General features: G+C 38.8%; 1 protein-coding gene across 7 annotated transcripts in view; it reads right to left on the reverse strand.

Moving 5' to 3' along the window:
• Positions 1 to 19,347, reverse strand: part of KAT6B (lysine acetyltransferase 6B) — a 117,369-nt gene that overhangs the window by 41,799 nt on the left and 56,223 nt on the right. For 5 of the 7 annotated variants that reach the window (XM_064464950.1, XM_064464947.1, XM_064464949.1 and 2 more), the window contains exons 3-8: positions 14,255 to 14,363; positions 8,018 to 8,133; positions 7,771 to 7,852; positions 6,626 to 6,758; positions 2,043 to 2,974; positions 1,006 to 1,127 (exon numbers count right to left, since the gene is read on the reverse strand). In XM_064464950.1, coding sequence (XP_064321020.1) covers positions 1,006 to 1,127; positions 2,043 to 2,974; positions 6,626 to 6,758; positions 7,771 to 7,852; positions 8,018 to 8,133; positions 14,255 to 14,363 — 1,494 coding nt within the window. The remainder of the gene's footprint in view (positions 1 to 1,005; positions 1,128 to 2,042; positions 2,975 to 6,625; positions 6,759 to 7,770; positions 7,853 to 8,017; positions 8,134 to 14,254; positions 14,364 to 19,347) is intronic. The other 2 variants (XM_064464953.1, XM_064464954.1) reach the window with 2 other exon arrangements.

The following is a 19,347-nucleotide window of genomic DNA, read 5'->3' on the forward strand; positions in this document are numbered from 1 at the left end:
AAGACAAGAAAGGAGGACGTGGGAACCATTTCTATGAGCAAATGGAAGTACAAACTAATAATGAAGTTGAATCTTTAAACTTGGTTTGAGTTTGTTGGTTAACACACTCTGAATTAAGACTACAAAAAGGTCACTGCATTGACCCATAGCAGGTAACGACAGTTCTTGTACACTAAACCTGGAAAACAAAAGATGAGTGACTTCCATTAGCGAGAAGAGGACAAGACATACTCATTAATGATGCAGATTTATAAAAAGCAGCAGTTGAATATTACATACACCTTCCTTCTGCCCCAGGTTCTCAAAGACATTCATTGCTCATTTCATAGACACAGAGAAGTAAGAGTCTGATTTGCTATAGGAAGATTCAGCTGTCATGTCCAGCTTCCTTGGCACAACAACAACAAACCCCACCAACCTTAGTCTCTGCAAGCTTTAGATCACCACTACATACCTTAAAGAGGAGAATTAACACCAGCTGTTATAAGAAGTTTTAGTCAGATTCAGCACAAATATTTTCACTGCTAGAAAAAGTGTATAGTATTTAAACTCAAAGTGTGTTAAATCACTGGGTAAAACAAAGTTATGAACTCACTAAACTCTGTTTCCTACCAAACAGTATTTGCTGGGACAGACTTAACTTTTCACAGTGGCTGCTTTATCCACAGAGGAAAGTCATCTGGCACATTCTTACAGAACAACATACTCTCAGTCCTGAGCAGGATGTCAGCTATGCTTAATCAGTGGCAGTCTTGTGTCCAAAATACTCAAGCATATCTTTCAAAATCTATCCCGAGTGTCACTTATCTGACCCATTCCAGTGTGATGCCTTGTCTCCCGTCTAGGAGAATGTAACTGTATATACAGTGTCTCCCAAATTAAATTCACATCAAACGTGACACATTACATCAAAAGGAATATATTAAAAATGAAGATGAACAGACATATGAAAATGAACTGAGTTTGTATTTACAGAAATAAAAGTTTATGCAACACGATTCTTACCTCCAGGGAAAGTTCTCGAGCCTGCTTAAATACTTCCAAATCCTCCTGTGTAACGGTGTCCTTGCTTCCCACCAGAAACACATCCGTATTTTCTTGTTTGATGCTTAGTTTGATTTCAGTATCTGTTATTTAAAACCAGCAAAAAGTTTATTCACAGATATGAAGGTGACACACACCAAAGCGATACTCCTAAATACGATTGTAGCGACTATGGCTGTTATGACTCCCCATTTAACTAAATTTGGGATTGCTAGGTAACAGAAATGAAACCTCCCCCCTTCTTGTTTTGTAGTTTGCTGTTGCATGAGCTATTTTTGGTACTTGCTTGTCTGTCTGTATAAGCCTTTACAGTCTGGTTCTACTAGATTAGTTTTGAACCTCATGAAGTGGAGTATATTCTATCACTAGAACTATGCCACCAGATAAATTCTAGTATACTCTACAAGGTAAAAATAAAAGTAAGAGAAAAAAGTTGCCCTTAAAAGTTGGAGACCAATGCTAAGCTAACTCTACATTCAAACATTATAAATATATTTTTTCTTAAATAAAAGTAATTATAAAAAAGGTAGTTCACAACAGTACAGATTGAGTGTTGTGGAGACTGTAGCAGGATGGAATTGTTCATGAAAAAGCAATGGAGCAGAAGGAAATGAACTGAGATGCCCACCGTTATACGCACTGACAGCACACAATCATGATGACAGCACTACTGCCAGAGAAAGGGCAGGCGAGAACGAGGAAGTAGCATGAAAAGTGGCTACTCATGCGGTACTACACAGCCATAAGCAACATTATGAAGGCATCTGGGGCTCCTAGTGTCACTACAGATGCAAAAAATAATAAGAAGGTGGTGTGGTATTAGTCAGAAAAAAAACGTTTTGGAGATTTAGTCAGCATCAGATAAAAGGTCAAAGTTTTGTTGCTTTTGTATGAAAGTGAAGTAAGAACAAGAGAAATAGCTAAGACCTATGTGACAATATAAGAATTTTGGTTTTGGACGGGACGCAGGTTTGGTTGGCGCTTTGACCTTTGCTTACCATCATCCTGATCAGGTTTAATCCTTCCGTCTGCCAAGCTCCCCTTCCCTGGTGAGGGGGTCCCCATCTGAGGGGTCACTTTATACTTTAATCTGCCTAGAATCCTGTGCTTTTTAAGGAAAGTTGTTCTCTTGAGGTGAGCAATTGCTTTAAAAGCATGTCCTCTAGACACACCCCATCCAGAGGTACAGGCATGAGAAATAAACCTGCTCCTAACCTCTTTCTTTCCATAGAAATGGCTATTAGATTTTGATGTGGAAGATAATTCTGGCTTACGATGCAAACGCTTGGGTGGTGCATAGCTTGGGCGTCCCTTTTTTCGAGACTGTCCCTGAGTGGTATAGATATGAGAAAGTCCATCAAAGAGTCCCTTTAGCTGACTGTTATTAGGAAGGCTACTAAAGGAGGGTATGCTTGACTGACTGGAAGAACTTTGAGGAGAGTTAGAAGAAGTGGAAGTGCTGGATTTTTGCGAACTGGGGCTCTGACCAGAGATGGGGGTTGGGGGTAGAAGTGAAGAAGGTGGAGGTTTTAGCTTTTGTGTGGTACCTGTAGCCAACACAAGAGAAGTGCATGACTGTTTCTGAGAGACCTTTTTCCTTGGACGATAGTGCTTTGAAAAGTCTATTATTTCACCTCGTGATCTGCGACCATCAGGTGATGGTGTAAAGAACTTAGTAAGGCCATCAATGAGCCCTTTGGTTTTCTTGTTAACTTTAAGTGTAGAGGCAGATATGTAGGTGGAGGTGGTGGTGATTTTGGTGGTGGCACCAGGCCGAGAGGGGTCTGTAACAGGCAATCTGCTGCTTGAATCCTTCACAGATGCAGCATGACCAGATGAAGGTGTGGTACAGACTTTAGTCTTTTGACCCCTACCAGGTGACCCCCTTCCTGTGAATGCATTCACGGATCCTTCATCACTGGTTACAGACCTATGCAGAAATTTGGGAAATAAAAATCAGCATTAAAAGAATCTGTAACTACTACCAAATAGTACTACAGTTTATACGAGATACTTATGCTACTGTACTTTAAAAAAATCTTTGAAGCAATTTAAAGACGCATACATTTTGGAAATACATTTCACACTATGACACAACATCGAATTCCGCGCCCCCCCTTTTTCTTCTTCACCTCCTCCCACCCCACCCCCCAACCCCCACCCCCTTTTGTTTAAAAGACAGTTCACAGTACATGTAAGTAGAAGCAGCTGGGACAGCAAGATCTCCCAAGTATACAGCCTCCCCACCTACTTTTAGACATGGCAAAAGCATACTGCTTTGGAGAAAAACATCAATGCACTGTGGGAGTGTAACAACTGCCCCATCACCATGGAGTTTATTGCACACACAGAGGAGATGCACATGTTTAGTGCTCATAAATTACTGCATATCAAAACACTTAACTTCAGACTACATTTGCTTAAACTGTAGAGAAAGTCTATTAGTCCTTTAAAGCCAGTCCGTTTTCAAGAAACACCTATTTTTTCCACACTCTTGTTGGATTACGTATGTCAACACTAGTAGTCAAAACTACCACCAAAGACCTAAAAGCAAAATGAGGTAGTTGATGACGAGCATTACAACACCACCAAAGAAACAGACTCTATTTTCTTTATAAATTGTAACAATAACAAAACCAAAAATAGCAAAGAAAGGAAAGAGCAAAAGTGTAAGACCAAGCAGTGTTTGTAGAAAAGCCGTAAACCAATCAGGCCTAACATGGAAGGTGTTAAGAAGGAAGAGTGGTGAGCGTTATTTAAATACTAGGAAGAAAAAGGGCATGCTGAAAGCCAATGTTTGTGACGGCAGAAGTACAGGTTTAGTTGGTTGCTAATGACTGAAGAAAGGAACAACACTGAAGGATACACTGAAGAGCAGTATATTCTAAGTGTATAGAAAGAGAATGTTTAAAAATATTTGCAGTAAAAGAAATAAGTATCAGGAGGCATGATCAAATTGCAAATCCAAACAAAGCTATATAGTTGCATCAAATGCTTCCATTCCTTTTTCCATCCTGCTCTTTGAAGTTAGCTTATTTACTTTGCAGCGGAAAGTTTTCTCCCACAGATTTTGCCTTCTTAATTGAGATGCTGAAGTAATTAATTCCAACAGGTTACTTCTCATTAGAGATTGAACAGCCTGCGGCTACCATCTGGTTTACTGAACTCCAAGGGCCCACCAGTTTAAGAACTAGCCCCTTTTCCACTCACACATCCTTAAATTTGGTTAGCTCCTAAGAGGCAACAAAACCAAAAACTTCTAAGTCTTTTCAATCCTTTGGTGCCGTAAGCTTATGTCCATCACAAGACCTATTCTCCCTACCAGATGTGGTAATCACCATCAGTGCCAGAGGCCAACACACACCTGGTTTTAGTTAATCCTACACAGTAATTTGCCTGTGAAGGGCTTCCTACAGATGGTCAACAGGCAAAAAAAAAAATAATAAAAAAAAATAATCACTCGAGTACTACTGGACAGATTTTCTTTGTCCTACACAAAGAATTAAGTGGCATTACCCAACCTTCCCGTATTTCATGTGACCACACACTTATGTATGACACTGTCATCTTCTGTGTCACACAATCAGTTTTAAATAGGATTCCATGAGGAAGAGTCTCTCCTCTTATCCCATCTCCTAACCACTATTTTTCCGAAACAAGATTACTTTATTTTATATATACACATTAGACACTGAAGTAATAAAAGTGTGTCCACAGTATTGAAAATTTATTATACAAAGAACCCCCCAAGTACTATTCTAACATGCTTATGTGGCTCACATGCTACAAAGAAAAGAAAATCTTCACTGAAATATTCATAATCACCATCCAAAGCTGAGAACTTCTGCATCCTTTAGCATGACGTTAATTTAAAAATACAGCTCAGAATCCCATTAGCAAAATGCAACAAGTAAAACCCTCACAGCCTTTCCAACCTTTCTTTTACAGGTATGAGGAAGGAGGAAAAGCAGACTTACTGTGTCAGATAGACATTCCTGCTAAATCCGCTGTGGGAACCCAAATTGGGGATGTTTTTAGAGAAGTAAGATGGCAGTACTGTACTAGAACCCTAACCTCCAGTTGAAGGCATAGGAGTTTTCAAAGGGGCAAAACCACAGTTGTAGCTAGAACCAGAGGAGTAGCTAGAGATATAGGGAGTATTTTTATTTTGCACACACGATATTATATAGGTATTTCAGTTAAAACACTGAAAGCTGTATGGCTATTTCAAGGACCTTCAAATTCCTAAGTTATTTAGTCAGGAGAACAGAGAAGTGAAAGAATGTTTCACCCACTCTTCCTTTAACAGCATGCTCTCATGCTGCCACTCCAACTACACCTTTCACTTTCCTGTAGCGCCACACTTCGTCCCTGTCCTACTTTCCTAGTGCAACATACACTGGCCTTTAGGACAAGGACCAAAGAGGCAAGACAAGAGATCCTGGCAGAGAAAGAGGAGAAAGAGAATACAGCAAGCTGCGCAGCACTGAGTACATCAAATTGACTAGTGTACTGTACTCTAGTACTGAGAGTGGTTTGGTTTTTTTTCTTCTATCTTTACACGTTGGCTCCACCGGCTCCAGAAATCCTTATTTTGCAAAATGCAAAGTTTTACAGCAGCTACTGTGCAACTCTGAGGAATACCAGACGGGTGTTTAGACTATGGAGAAAAATGGTTGGGTAACAGCCACATGACAGACGAGTAGAAGATAGAGCCAGAAAGTTTTTCAGCTGCTGAGTTGACATGGCTGAACAGATAGTTAAGTAAGAGGAGAAGAAAGGTGTATGTGGACAGGAACGTGTGATGGAAAGCAACATGCTACTGGAGTTAACACAGAACCTGTTCCTTTTAATTGTCAGTGTAATGTCAACTCAGCATTTGAATGCTACTTAATCCTCCAACCAAGCCTTAAGATGTCCAACTACAGTGTTCCCTGGAAAGACAGATGCCAAAAGAATTACAGCACTCTCGTCTTAGATAAACACATTCCTGAGCAGCAAGAGGAATGACAACCTCTTTCCCTAGTAACCAGTGGCAGCTTAACAGCAGAATTCAAGTAATATTTTTTTCCAAAGTACCACTGAAACCAGAACTTCTGTAGTACTTGCATAGATTGCTTTTTGAAATGGGTTCTGTGAACTGATATTAACTGGTAAAGTAATTTTTATACAACTTTTGAACAGGTCTTTGAGCCGAACAGTCTCCTGAAGTTGCATATAAGTAACTCACTATTATCCACTACATATAGATTCTCTATGTACTTCAGTTATTTGAAGTTATGCTTAAAAGACAGCTGTGGCATATGTTATCATGCAGAGTTTTATTTGCATCTACTATAGGTACAAGTTTTGTTAAAAGAAAAGTAAGTTACAGGAAGTTTTTCATCACCTTCTGACACGACACAAAAAGCATCCACTGTAAGTAAGAAGTTATTGCCACTGGGCTCAAAGGCATATACTAGAGTACCCATCACCTACTTTCCCCAACTTAAAACACAGTTAAAAATTGTAGTTGAACCTGCATCAACTCTTATCTGACTACATTCTCCGAAACATTAACAAAAATTCAAGAGAAACCTACAACATTCGTTGCTTTAGTTTATTTTTCGGTCGTCCAATAGGTTTTGCATATCGTCGCCTTATCTGGGCAGCTTTCTCATGAAGTAGCTTTCTCCCTTTCTTCTTTGGTCTACAGACCTGGCAAATCCACATCCCTACGTAAAGGAAAAAAAGTTTATTTGTACACAGTTTATTTAATTTGTACTGCAGGTGCCTATCATGATACATGCCAAGTACACAAGGTCAACGATTTATCCTATGAACGGGACATAGGGAAGGGGAAGTGGATGGAGAAAAGCGATCCACTTCTGCCCATACTTCGAAATGTTTGAAAGCAAAGTGCTCATGGACGGGGCGGGGGGAAGAGGCAACAAGGATCACAGAAAATATTAAGAGTAAATGGGTTCTTAGAAGGCCTTCTGTTCTAGTTTGTCCTTCCTTATACTACCTAGACCTTTCCTCAGACAGAATTAAGACGGGGGAAAATATTATATCTGTGTTACAAAGCAATCTAGGCTAGAGTGCGTTAAAGGAAATACCAGATCACACCTCGGTATGTCTGGTTTAATCTACAACTTGAATTTGGCATTCTTTGAACATTAGATGACCATGTCTGAACACTTACTACAGATAAGGCTACAGGTTTGGAGGGGGGTGGGAGGCTGGAAAAAGTCTTTAGTGTAACTTTAAGATTAAATAGGGAAAGCCATAAAGATGTGAGAGCAGAAGTGAGAGGTGCTATATATCAGACATCTAGAGATTAGAGAACCTGAAGACACAAGTGTTTTGTTTGTTTGCCTGGTTTTTAAATTACTCTTACAAAAGGCATGAAGAAGCAGGCTCTTTCACCTGCTCCAAGGATTTCTTTGGCAGTGTGTATACTCTAAACACTTTATAACAGCCGTCGTAAAACTTCACATTCGATAAATTGGCCTACAACTCAATACACAGTGAATTCATCTGGTCAACTGACCACAGACCTTTACTATTTTCCTGAGAAAAAAAATATCTCAAGTAAAGAAAAATAAAGTATTGGCTTTGACATGATCGAAATCATACTGTTTACCAATGCAAAAATATATTAGCATGCTCAAGAGCTTTTGGTCATTTAATATGAGAAAAGACTGTGAGTGAAAGTATTTTCATTGAAAGGATTTTTATTATCACCTTTTGGCATTCGGGAAAGTGGTGGGTCACAGCACTCCATGTGGAACCCTCTATCACAGGAGTCGCAAAAAAGCATGTTATCCTGAAGGGCGGCGAGGGTGGGGGGAATGGGGAGAGGAAGAGGAAAAAAAGACTTAATACAGCATCGCTTGAAGTTGTACATCAGTGATTTGTATTTGCACATGTGCTAAGTATAGAGCTACAGTAAACACAGAAAAATCAGGAAACACTCAACAGTCTAACTTACTGCATTTTTGCCTTGGATCCTACATGCACTGCACGTCTTGCACTCAATACACTGCCATCTTAAGGCCTTCACATTTGTTGTTAACTCAGGACAGAATTTCAAACATGATGGATGTCCTAAAAAACCAAAATATTTAAAAGAGCTTGAGATTTAAGATTGGTAAATTTGATTAAGTTCAACAGGATGTAGCCAGCACCACCAGAACCCTGCAAGCAGCAGCTGTTTTCGGAACTTTGCAATACGTTTACTTCATACAAAGGTACAGAATAACTGCCATAAAACTCATTTACAAAGAGAGGTAGAAAGTTGACTTCTGCTGTAACTGACACCTGCAAATGGTCTACACAAGCACCTGAAAGTGAATTTTTATTTTCACTATCTTATTTCCACAGCATATTAAACTGCCATTGGTTCTGAAGAAAGTAGTTTCACAAACTTGACCCCACTCTCCTTTCAAAGCAGTGCAATGTAAACAGAAGAAATCTTTAGATAAAACTGTATTAGTTTTTTTTCTAAATATATTAAGTACCTACCAGAAAAACTATATGCATTTTTCATTCTAACTGATTGCTTAACTATACACAAAGAACAACTTCAGAGCAGTAACAACGGAGGGGGGTGGGGGTGGAAGAAGCATGCAATTGGCACAAGAAAAGCTCACTGCAAAGGAAGATTTAAAATGGGGCGGCGGGGAGTAGCCAAACTACCACATCCCATGACCCTCTATTTTATTCCCTGGCAGGACCATCCTCTTTTCATGGTAGCCTAGAAGGCCTACACCCGTTTTCCAATTAATATAAGATATCAGACAAATGAACATATATACCACCTTAGGCAATACTGGCAGTGATTTTTCATGTCTCCAACAACCTCAATAGAGTATACCCTTAATCCCGAAAAGATAAAAGCCCTGCTAAATAGGATGGGATAAGCCTTCCTAGGGAAACACTTTTTGCCAGTATTAAATTCAGAGATTATCAAGAACATCAATGCACTAGTTGTCAGAGAGATAAGAGTCCCTGATGCCATGCTGCACTGATGTGATGTGCATGGATGCTTCCTTCTCGCTGTCAGTCAGGATGTGTGCTTTCGGCCAGGTAATGGTCTCCTCATGGTGAGTCAGGCTTTCTCCATCCGCTGTTTCTCAGCCCAAGACTGAGCTAAACAACCACAAACAAGAATTCAGTCTAATCCATGAGCATTTGCTATTTTCGTCTTCTAACAGACTGAGGCACGAATGGCAAAGATGACTGATGGAAAAGCCACTGCAGTAAGTGCAAATTTCAGATTGTATTTCCTTTTATTGTATGTAGCCAAGGCTTAATCCACTTTTTGTTAAACATTAAGAGGCAACTTAATTGTGTAAATATAGCATATTCTCAAAATAAAATGCAGGAATATAATCTGTTAGCAAAGAACAATCACTAAAAAATTCAAAGGGTATTTTCAAAAACAAAGGTATTGAAAAAGCATTGTCATTTGATTCTTAGCATGCTGTTTAAGATACAGTAACAAATATTTTGTGGTTAAAACCAAGTACATGCTTAAAGTGACTATATTTCTTGAAAGTAACAAATATTGTTACTTTCAAGACGCTACACTTCAATAAAGCTTAACAAGCATTTAATTTAAAAAAAATTGCTAAGAAACAAGAAAAACGCTCCCTAGAGTGGCTGATATTAATAATCAATATCACAGACTTATTTCATCAACCATGAATTTACAACTATATTAACACATTAAAGTGTAATTATAAACCAATTACGTCCATATAAATAGATTTAATTCCAGTTATCTACCCTGCACAGAAACGACTGACTTCAAGGAACAAGTAGGTTGTTGTTTAAATCTTTGATTTTAACTTTGCCTTAAGTAAATAACTTAGCTAAATGAACATAAGAAACACCCATTCTCACTGGTTGGTAACTACGCACAGATTAGGTTCAGCAGAGTTACTTTATTTCTCTGTTACCTACCAACAGAGCATCTCTCACTCAAGCAGTTACAGAGCTTAATACATTTGTTAATATTCTTAAGTGTTAGAATTTTACTATCAGGCAAAAAATTCAAGAAAAAAATCCATTGGTATTAAATATAAAGACGATGACTGCAATTCCAAATCCTTCGGCCACTAACAGCTAGGGGCTGGAAGAGCGCAAATGGGAATCATCACCACGCATCTGCCATGTTCTTTTACTGTCTTTCCTAGGTATGCACTAGCAGAGACAGCACAGAAATATGTGGATTTCAAAATACTGTATGGTATTGCTCTTTAATTGCTGACAATACTCACCCTCTTCATTTGGGACACAATTTGACCCAGTGCACATAGAACAATAATAAGTAGAGGGGAATGGCTACCAGACACGAAGTGGCAATAAACACAGGTTTCGCTTTTAAGAGTGACTCTGTTCAACGGCTGTCACAGTTTAACAGATTTCTGTAGTCAGTTAAATGGAGTCACTGTGACCTTCAGTGATTTTATAGCTAGTGTCTTTAAATTTGAAAAAGAGTTGAAGACGGAAAGCATGTTTCTGGCTTCAAAATTTGAGTATTTCAGCTCTAACTGATCTAAAGTGAAATCAAGATCATACTGTCTTCTCCATACCCAGGAGCTGATACATCTGCCAGGAGGTTTTCAACACTTGATCTATCTCCAGTTTGAAGTGTTTCAGATGGTAATTTCTCCTGGTTCAATCACTTGACTTTCTTTTAAACCTCAGCAGCATCAATATTCTAATGTAGCACACAAGTTCAACAGACTACTGGAAGACCTTCGAAAGCTGGCAGCTTCCACCAGGAATACATTAGGTTTACTTTAACATAAAGCCATTAAAAATTAAATGCTTTAAAATTAATTCTTATCATCCCAGTTAGAAAAGGTTAAGATTTGTGGTACATTGATGTGGCAGAAACAGGTGAGATCAGGAAGTTAAAACAGAACATTTCACTCCTTGACTGAAGGTGACTCCTTTAACCTGCCCACTTTTGTCTCCTCATTGGAAACCTGGGCCTTGTTCACTCTTCAACGGATTTGACAAAACAGCTATTTTTTTAAAAAAACAAGCATTGTATCAGTGACAACAATTACGTTCAGTGCTGAATGAGATATCCAGTTATTTTTAACTTTGATACACATGTTGGGAACTAATGTATAAGATAATTATAACTAATAATAAGGTAACTCCCTTGTTTGATAACCTTTTAGGAGGGAAGCATTATTATTTAGGGTGACTTTAGCTATGAGCAGAGAGGATCAGTGCGCCCATCTCGGGCATGTAGTAGGTTTTCCCCCCTGCAGGTTTCTTAGCAGTTCACTTTATCCAACTAGCCAACACCCTCCCAGAGACAGCAATCATTAAGACAATTCCCATATTCCCTTATTCTTAAAGCACACCCTAAATCTTTAGAACACAATCTCTGCACAGCCCTTTCCAAATATTTTCTGTCCCTATTCCTCTTGACCTGACTGATGTCTTTGTTGCCCTGCTCTCCTGCCTACCTACCCATCTTTGATGGGTCACCCTCTTCCCTTCTCAGTCTAACATACTAGTTGTTTGAAAGGACAGTTCCACAGGTATTCTACTTTTAGCTATTTTTTTCCTTTTTAAAAATATTTATTAGAGTTCCCCGACAACTCAACTTTTCTGCTCCTCTTTCAAAACCTTCAACTCCCTTTTAAAAATCTGTCAGTGGCAGCTCTTTAACTGCTTCTGCACCTCTCAATTGGGAAAATGGAAGTAGAGTTTGATTCCAGTGCTCCAGTCTAATGATATTTCAAAATCAAAAGATAGGGGGGAAAAAAAGCAGGGGGTAGGGAGTGGGTGTGGGGGTGAGAGAGGAGCAATGTTTGTTTTCTAAAAGGGCATCCCTTGTCTTATTCCTTCCACAGAAGTAATCATCTTCCATTTCACAGAAAATGCCCTGTGCAAAGTGATGTAGCAGTGCATTTCTTTTCCACTGCCCAAATACATTTTCCTCCCAAATGCCACAAAATACGAGTAATACCAATGAAATCTGCAGAAATCCAGGTAGTCTCTGCTTTCGGAACGCAGAAGCATTATCTAAAGAGACACAAGCAACTGACACAAAACCAAAGGCAGATATGCCAGTAGTGGGCACTGCAATTTAATCTCTGATCAGCTGAACAATTTGCTTGCTGTGCGCAACATGCGTTTTCTTTTATGTTTGTTAGACAGCAAGACCAGCTTCAAGATACACTGCAATGTGCAAAATTACAAATCCAATTACAATAAACCTCCACTTGAGTGAAGTTTTGTTATTTCTAAATTGCACTGAGATTGGTTTTTATTTTAGTTCGGCATCAGTAGCTAAAGTTTAACCATCCAGCAATCTGATTGGCAGTCTCAACATTTCATTCTTTATATCTAATACATCTGAGAAACTAATTAAACATAATTTAGTCTTAATGAGGCAGAGAGAATGTATCAGTGTAAATTCAAATGGAAGCTGATCCATGAAAGTCAAAAGACTTCCAGTTCTAAAGCATCTTAGACCTACCAGGGGATTATTACACAACAGAAGAGTAGCTGATAACTAAGCTCACCTGATTAATGTAAACTCTGGGTACCAGGGTCTAACCAAGCACAAATCCTATTACATTTCCAAATATTATAATACAGATTTGAAAATGCAGGGAACTTGTAAACCATTAAAGGAAGACAGTTTAAAAACCTATGGGGTTTGGTTTTGCATATTGGGGTGAAAAAGCCACTTACTTCACTGTTTAAGCAAATGATTAAACACACTAAAAAAATATACTGGCTAAAATACAAAGAATCTGTCTGGGGTGCCAGATTCAGAACCACACGATCAGAAGCCCATTCTGATTAACTCACAGCACATTTTTGATCCACCCTGTTTTTACTCAAGTACTTGTGTAGCTGCCATACTACCCAAGAACAGACTATCCTCAGCACACCCTCAAAATGGTGATAACACATAGATCCTGAACTCAAAGACACCGAAACAATACTTTCACTTCCAGCCTTCTTAAAAGCAGTGCTGGCTTACACAGACCCTACCACTTCTCTACTCATTTCCGTCCCGAGCACTTCCCTCCTCTTCCTTCTGGCACAGAAGCTCATATGGTTCTGCACTGAACTGGGAAACTGATCAAAAATCTTGTCTTTCAACTACATTTGCTCCTCTATCCAGTTTACATGCAGCCAGGTGCCAGCACAAAAGGGCAGCACCAAGTAGCTGGATGTTGCAGCCTGGGACTTTAAGCAGCACTGCTATTTTGTCCTGGAGCTGGGATGGGATGGTTTACATTGCAAAAGTACCTCCCAATGCAGCTGTAAGCTTATGGGAGCAGAAGGTTTTTTACTGGCACAGCTAAACAAAAGCAGTCCATTCAACTGACAAACTATACTGGCCAAATAACTCCTCCTCCAGCATAAAGCTACTTTCCACAGGATTTTTTTCAGAACAGCTAAGCTGATAGAGGACTTTCACATCCAGAACTCTACAGTTGCACAACAAAAAAGCTTTATAGCATAGACTGCTACAGTATTTCATTTTCAAAATTCACCTAGTTGCTTACTTTAAGGGAAGCACCTACATTCAGAACAGCCATGTGGAGCCTGCAAGAGCTGCTGCAACACACAGCAGCAAGGGACACATCATCAGTAGAGTCACTGACTCACGCCCAACAAGTTAGAGGTGCCTAACAGCAGTAGTATGTTATCTGAAATATCATTCAAATCCTCACTTGAGTAACAAACGAATTTTTTTTTAAAAAAAAAAATGGATTGGACATACAAGACGCACAACAGCAGGGACTGCTATGCAGTCTTTACTATCGTGATTACTCTTCAGCTTCTGAAATGTTGCAAATCTGTGCAGGCAAAATTTCTTGATCATCATTTGATGTCACAATGTGAAACTGAGCTTTCAGATCAAACACAGATCCCAAACAATAACAGAATTCCTGTATTTCACAAGTGTGGTTTCTGTATTAGTTTACTCAGTGGATCTATACCTTTGGCATAAAGACGAAAAGATTAATTCACCCCTCTCCTTTGTAGTTATCCAGGTGACAACATTTTAGTGTAACAAAAAGAAAAAACCACTCTCTTCCACCCCCTCCCTTGTTTCAGTTCTCAGTCTGTGTCCAAAGAGAGGACAACATTCAGGAGTTTAAAATATTTTTAAGGCCTTAAAAACAGACTTAAACATAAACATTTCTAGTATTTGTGAATTCAGACGACTTACCACTGCTGCCACAGTCTGCACAAGACAACAGCTCTTCTGGTTTTTTTTCACGATTTGATTCTTTCGTTCCCAAACAAAAGCTACATATCGGGATGGGGTCAGCTCGTGGCTAGATTTAAAAATAAACAGACAATATTAGCTAGGGGAAAAAAAAAGCCTCAGTGGCCTTTTCTTTCACTTTTACCTGACATTTTGTTGTACCACATGTTAATTACCAAGACAAACGTCCATTTTATTAACTTTGGAATAACAAAGTTTGTTATCTTAACATATTCCATACCTGTTACATTGGCCCATAATAAGCGCCCCTGTGTATTAATCTATGTAAGCCTTTCCAATACAACACTAGTGTTAACAAAAACAAGGAAATATTAGAACTTAGGACACAATTCAAGGTGATAGACTATCTTCACTTGACCTACAAATCTGTATTCCATTACAGTTCTGGGAAGTGGGGAATGCTTGTTTTCAAGGGTATTCTTGAGAAGGCATCTCAGTTCCATGTAGATATGCCCTTATAGGTCAACACAACATAATACAGAAATACTGAAACTAGGTTTGTGTTATTGTGCTTTAGGATCATCTAAAATCAAGCAGCAGGTTCCAAAGAACACCGACACCAGCAAGGTGAAGTTCTCCCCCCCAGCTGAGCGGAGCACACAAACCCCTACCCGAGCCTACAGCCACCGCCACATAAACACACCCTGAGGCTTTCTCCGAACACCGAGCCCTCAGAAGGTCTGCTTGCTGTTCTGTTCTTCACAGTCCAGTTATCGGGATACTGACATACTTGTATACCCCAAAGAATATACGTAGAAGGTGACCAGAGTCAAAGAGTCTTCGTAAGTATGGAGATGTCTGTTCCCTCCCATAAAGTACAAAAGGGAACTGCAGTATTACCTGCTTATATATAGTAGGAACAAACATTGTTTGCAGACCTTAGTCTTACTAAGGCCTCCATTATGGATTATACGGCTAGCTGAAATACTAAATTACTATCTGGACAAAAATAATTGTTGAAGTTATAAAACAAGCAGATTTCCAATTTAGTCATGCTTCAAAAAATTAAAAGAAAATTATTTATATTCTTTGTTAGTTTTGGCAGGATGGCATTGAATGAGATCAGTAATTCTATAGATGGAAAAGGATATACCAATTACCTGCAGAATTTTTCACTTGCAAGTTAAAACCAACACATATACAAATAAATGAAAACGAGTTAGTTACTATTCTTGCCAGTAAGGTATCATAATTCAACAGATCCATCCCATCATTATACTTTTAAACAGACTTGTACTTGGAGCAAAATGCTATTGACAAAAAAAGATATATAAACTACACTAATAATCAGCAGCAGGAAAGTGGTCCAGAGCTACCTGAACACAACTGTTCACTTGCAGCATCTTGTGAACATTTCTTAGCTGCCACTTGAGTTTAACACAGATAATTTTAAAAGAAAGATTATTCTTTTAGCAGATCCAGTAAAGATCTCTTGGCAACCATACCATTTGCCTTCCCTTTGATATAACACTGCTTTATCCATTTCAGAAAGGCTCGCTTTAATAAATAATTCACAAAACATCACATATAATTCAAATCCAGGTCCACAATCTCATTTATATATCTTTCCAAGATTTTTTTCCTAGCTCTAGGAAAAGACATGGCCATTAGCCAACATTCATTTACTTCCCTCTTCCCTATTTCAAAAAACACCACCACCACCCCTTTTTTTTTTTTAACTGAAGGTAAAATAAAGGACAAAGGTTGTTGGCAGTTCAGGGCTACAAAGACTGATGTTCCAACACCAAACCTAATAACAGAGACCTTGCAAATCCTATCACTTCACATACAAGATTTCAAGAAACTTACAGGCTCCAGTATATATTTTGAAACCATTTACATTAATAACTATATTACTGGGTCTGATCCCTGAGCTACTGAAAGTTAAGAATACACACATTCTTGTCAGCACAGTAAACAAAACAGTTTCCTACCGCTTTAGCCTGCACAGTCAAAGCAAAACTATATTCATACTGGTAGTATTATTTCTGGCTCACAACTGCTTCAATTAGGATAAATTAAATGGGGTTTGGTTTGGGGTTTTTGTTTTGGGTTTTTGGTGGGCTGTTTTTGGTTTTGGTTTTGTGTTTTTGGTTTTTTTTTTGTTGTTGTTGTTTGGTTGTTTGGTGTTTTTTTTTTTGAGAGGGTCAGAACATAATCCAAACAGAAATGCACGTCCTACCTGTATCTCTTCTTAATCACTAGTTTCTCTTCTAAAATATAGCCATCGAATATTATTATCTTCTGAAAAATAATGATTAGTCACCAGGCAGGTTAATTCCATTTAATCTCTTACAGGAACTAGTACGGCCAGTTATTCAACACTGCACTATTTTTATACCAGATGAACCAGTAATATTTTTCTTGTTATTCAACCTCAGTTGAAACGGAAAATAACTTCTTCATCTAGTATTTAAGAGCCACATTAATAATTGTGTTACAAAGTCTTTAAGAGTATGGTGTCTGTTCTGTCACTGAAGACAGGTCTGAATAACACTTATCCAAGTAACATACTATTATTTCTTCAACAGAGCTAATAAGCTGAGAAGAATTTTTCATTCCTTTAATTTTGGGACCAAGGGAAATTACAACTTGTGAAAGGGTTTGGTTTTCTAGGTCACCAGAAGTTGCACATCCAAATTTAACAGGCTGCCCTGTTCAAATAACTGTATTTCCAATTGCAGTAGGGGCAGATTTGCAGAAAATTCATACCTTATGCCAACATGCACTTGTGTTCAGAAACTGAAGCTTCACAAAAAGCAGTCAGGCAATAGGATTTTTTTTTTTTTTAAGTATATTATATACACCATAGGGCAATAACAGATCATCAACCCAGCACCTGTAACCAGGTTGGTTTTTTACTTTCCGATTAGAAATTGAACAATACTTACTTAAGCATCAGACATCCAACTATCACAGCCAATCAATCCTTCAAAACATCACCCAACCTACCACCACAGTCCATCAATCCTCTAAAAAGTGTTAAAACCAAGTACAATATCATGGTATTTTTTACTATCATCAGTAATTTTGGCTCAAAAACCCAGTTAACAGTGTGCAATCATCTGCCCAAGTTTATATTCTTTGCTTCTGAAGGAAGTAGGAAAGGGTTATATTGTAAAATACAGCATATACATTTCTAAAATATATACACGTTTTAAAGATATTGTATTACTTCACACTGATGAATTATTAGAGTTTGCTAGGAGATACATATTTAATCCTGCTACACATATAGTACAAACGTTAAACCAGGCATTATTTTTAATATTTGCAACAGGAAGTCTCAGATGTATCCCCCTCTTCCCTTCAGGCAAAAACGCAGAGGCAGAATTATTCCTATAAACCACCACCAACCGCAGCTGATCAGAACACTGTCATAAAAGCTGCACGAACCAGAAAAGCTATGCAGGTACATTTTCAAGAGACTGGCTTACTAAAAAGAGTATCACAGACTATTTAGCAGGCCCCCGTCAGCATCTCTGCTTTAGGCATTGTATGAACCCTTGCCCTGATCTCATGAATGCACCACCTTCCTAAAAAGGGCACTAAAAAGACCAAGGAAGAAGTAAGGTCTGCAGCTTAGTTACTCCCAACAAAAATTTGGCATACCATATACACTATTATTTTTTTTTTTCCCCTGCATAAAAGATGCCATAACGAAACCAGAACTATCAGAACAGGTATCATATGCAAGCGCTGGCCATTAAACATCTAGAGAGAAAGCCCGAGGGCCATCAGACGGTCAAGTCAAAGCGACTGCCTTTCATCAGGAGGACAATGCACACCCAGCAATGATTTTGCCTCAGCATGCCTACATATCCGCAACCCGAGTATGGGAGGCAGAAGATCTCTGCGCTGTCGTTCCCCCATGCAAAGCAGGAATGCACGAACAGCACAACAAATCACAGGGATACGAGGGGGTGGAGGGGGCAAGGGGAGACCACAGGTTGGTGTAGCAGGTGAGGTGGGAATGTCAGCATCACAGCCTCTCCTCTTGCGTGTGTTTGACACAGGAGAAAAAGGAAGAGCAACCACCCACATAACAAGGGAAGAGAGAAATGCAGGACTGACATAATTCACCATAAACAATCTAAAATATCATCCAGCTCTAACATCTGGCAGAGCAGAAAGAACAGGGAATTAAAGAGCAGAGATTAGTGTTTCCAGATTTGGGTGACTGCAGCAATTAGAAAAACCCATGGACCGCTGAAGGAATACTGTGAGGTTTTCGGGCCTGGGAAGGATGCTCGCCCCACGCCTGCAGATTGGCAAGGACTCAACTACAGTGCCTAAGGGGTCAGTGGAGCATCATATGTTACAGCAACCTCGCTTTAAGGGGTTCAGGTTCCTCCCACACACCCCAATCTGTATTTTGAAATAAGCACACCCCCAAAATACAATGTCATAACATTTATAGTTTTACACCAATTTTAGACATTGTTTGTGATAATCCTAATACTTAAGGCTGTTTTCACAAAAACTACACAGATGTGTACACTGAATTTTTATTATAGCTTCATTTCAGTGACTTCAGAAAACAACAAGAAAAACCCTGCTTAGTACTTTTGTGCTACAGATAAAGACTAAAAATTAACAAGAAATGCTGGGTTTAGTGACTTCAGGAGGTGTTTTGTAATTGATTAAAAAACCCAAAACGAACACACGCATCAGTTTCAACTGTTTAGCATTGTTTACAAGTTCTGAAACATGGAGGCACCACTGCCCTTACTGCTTTCTCACAGTCTTCACATATACTACAAACCCTAAGATTGTTTCTAAATTATCATGATTTGTGTGTGGACCAACAACACAGTGTCTGCATTTAGTTAAGCTAGTGCAGGTTCCATATCTAGGCAAAGACTCAGAAATAATTTATGCAACCAGTAAATGATTTTCTTTATTTGTTTTAATGAATCACAGCTATCTATTCTGAGAAACTAATAGGTTTTGCCACTGCATAAAATCAATCCCTGGTAACAGAAATCCAGCTGAATTTTTACCTTATGCCATAATTTGTCTCAAAACTCTGG

The sequence above is a fragment of the Phalacrocorax carbo genome, chromosome 13 (assembly GCF_963921805.1).
Source record: "Phalacrocorax carbo chromosome 13, bPhaCar2.1, whole genome shotgun sequence".
In the NCBI taxonomy this organism is placed as follows: domain Eukaryota; kingdom Metazoa; phylum Chordata; class Aves; order Suliformes; family Phalacrocoracidae; genus Phalacrocorax; species Phalacrocorax carbo.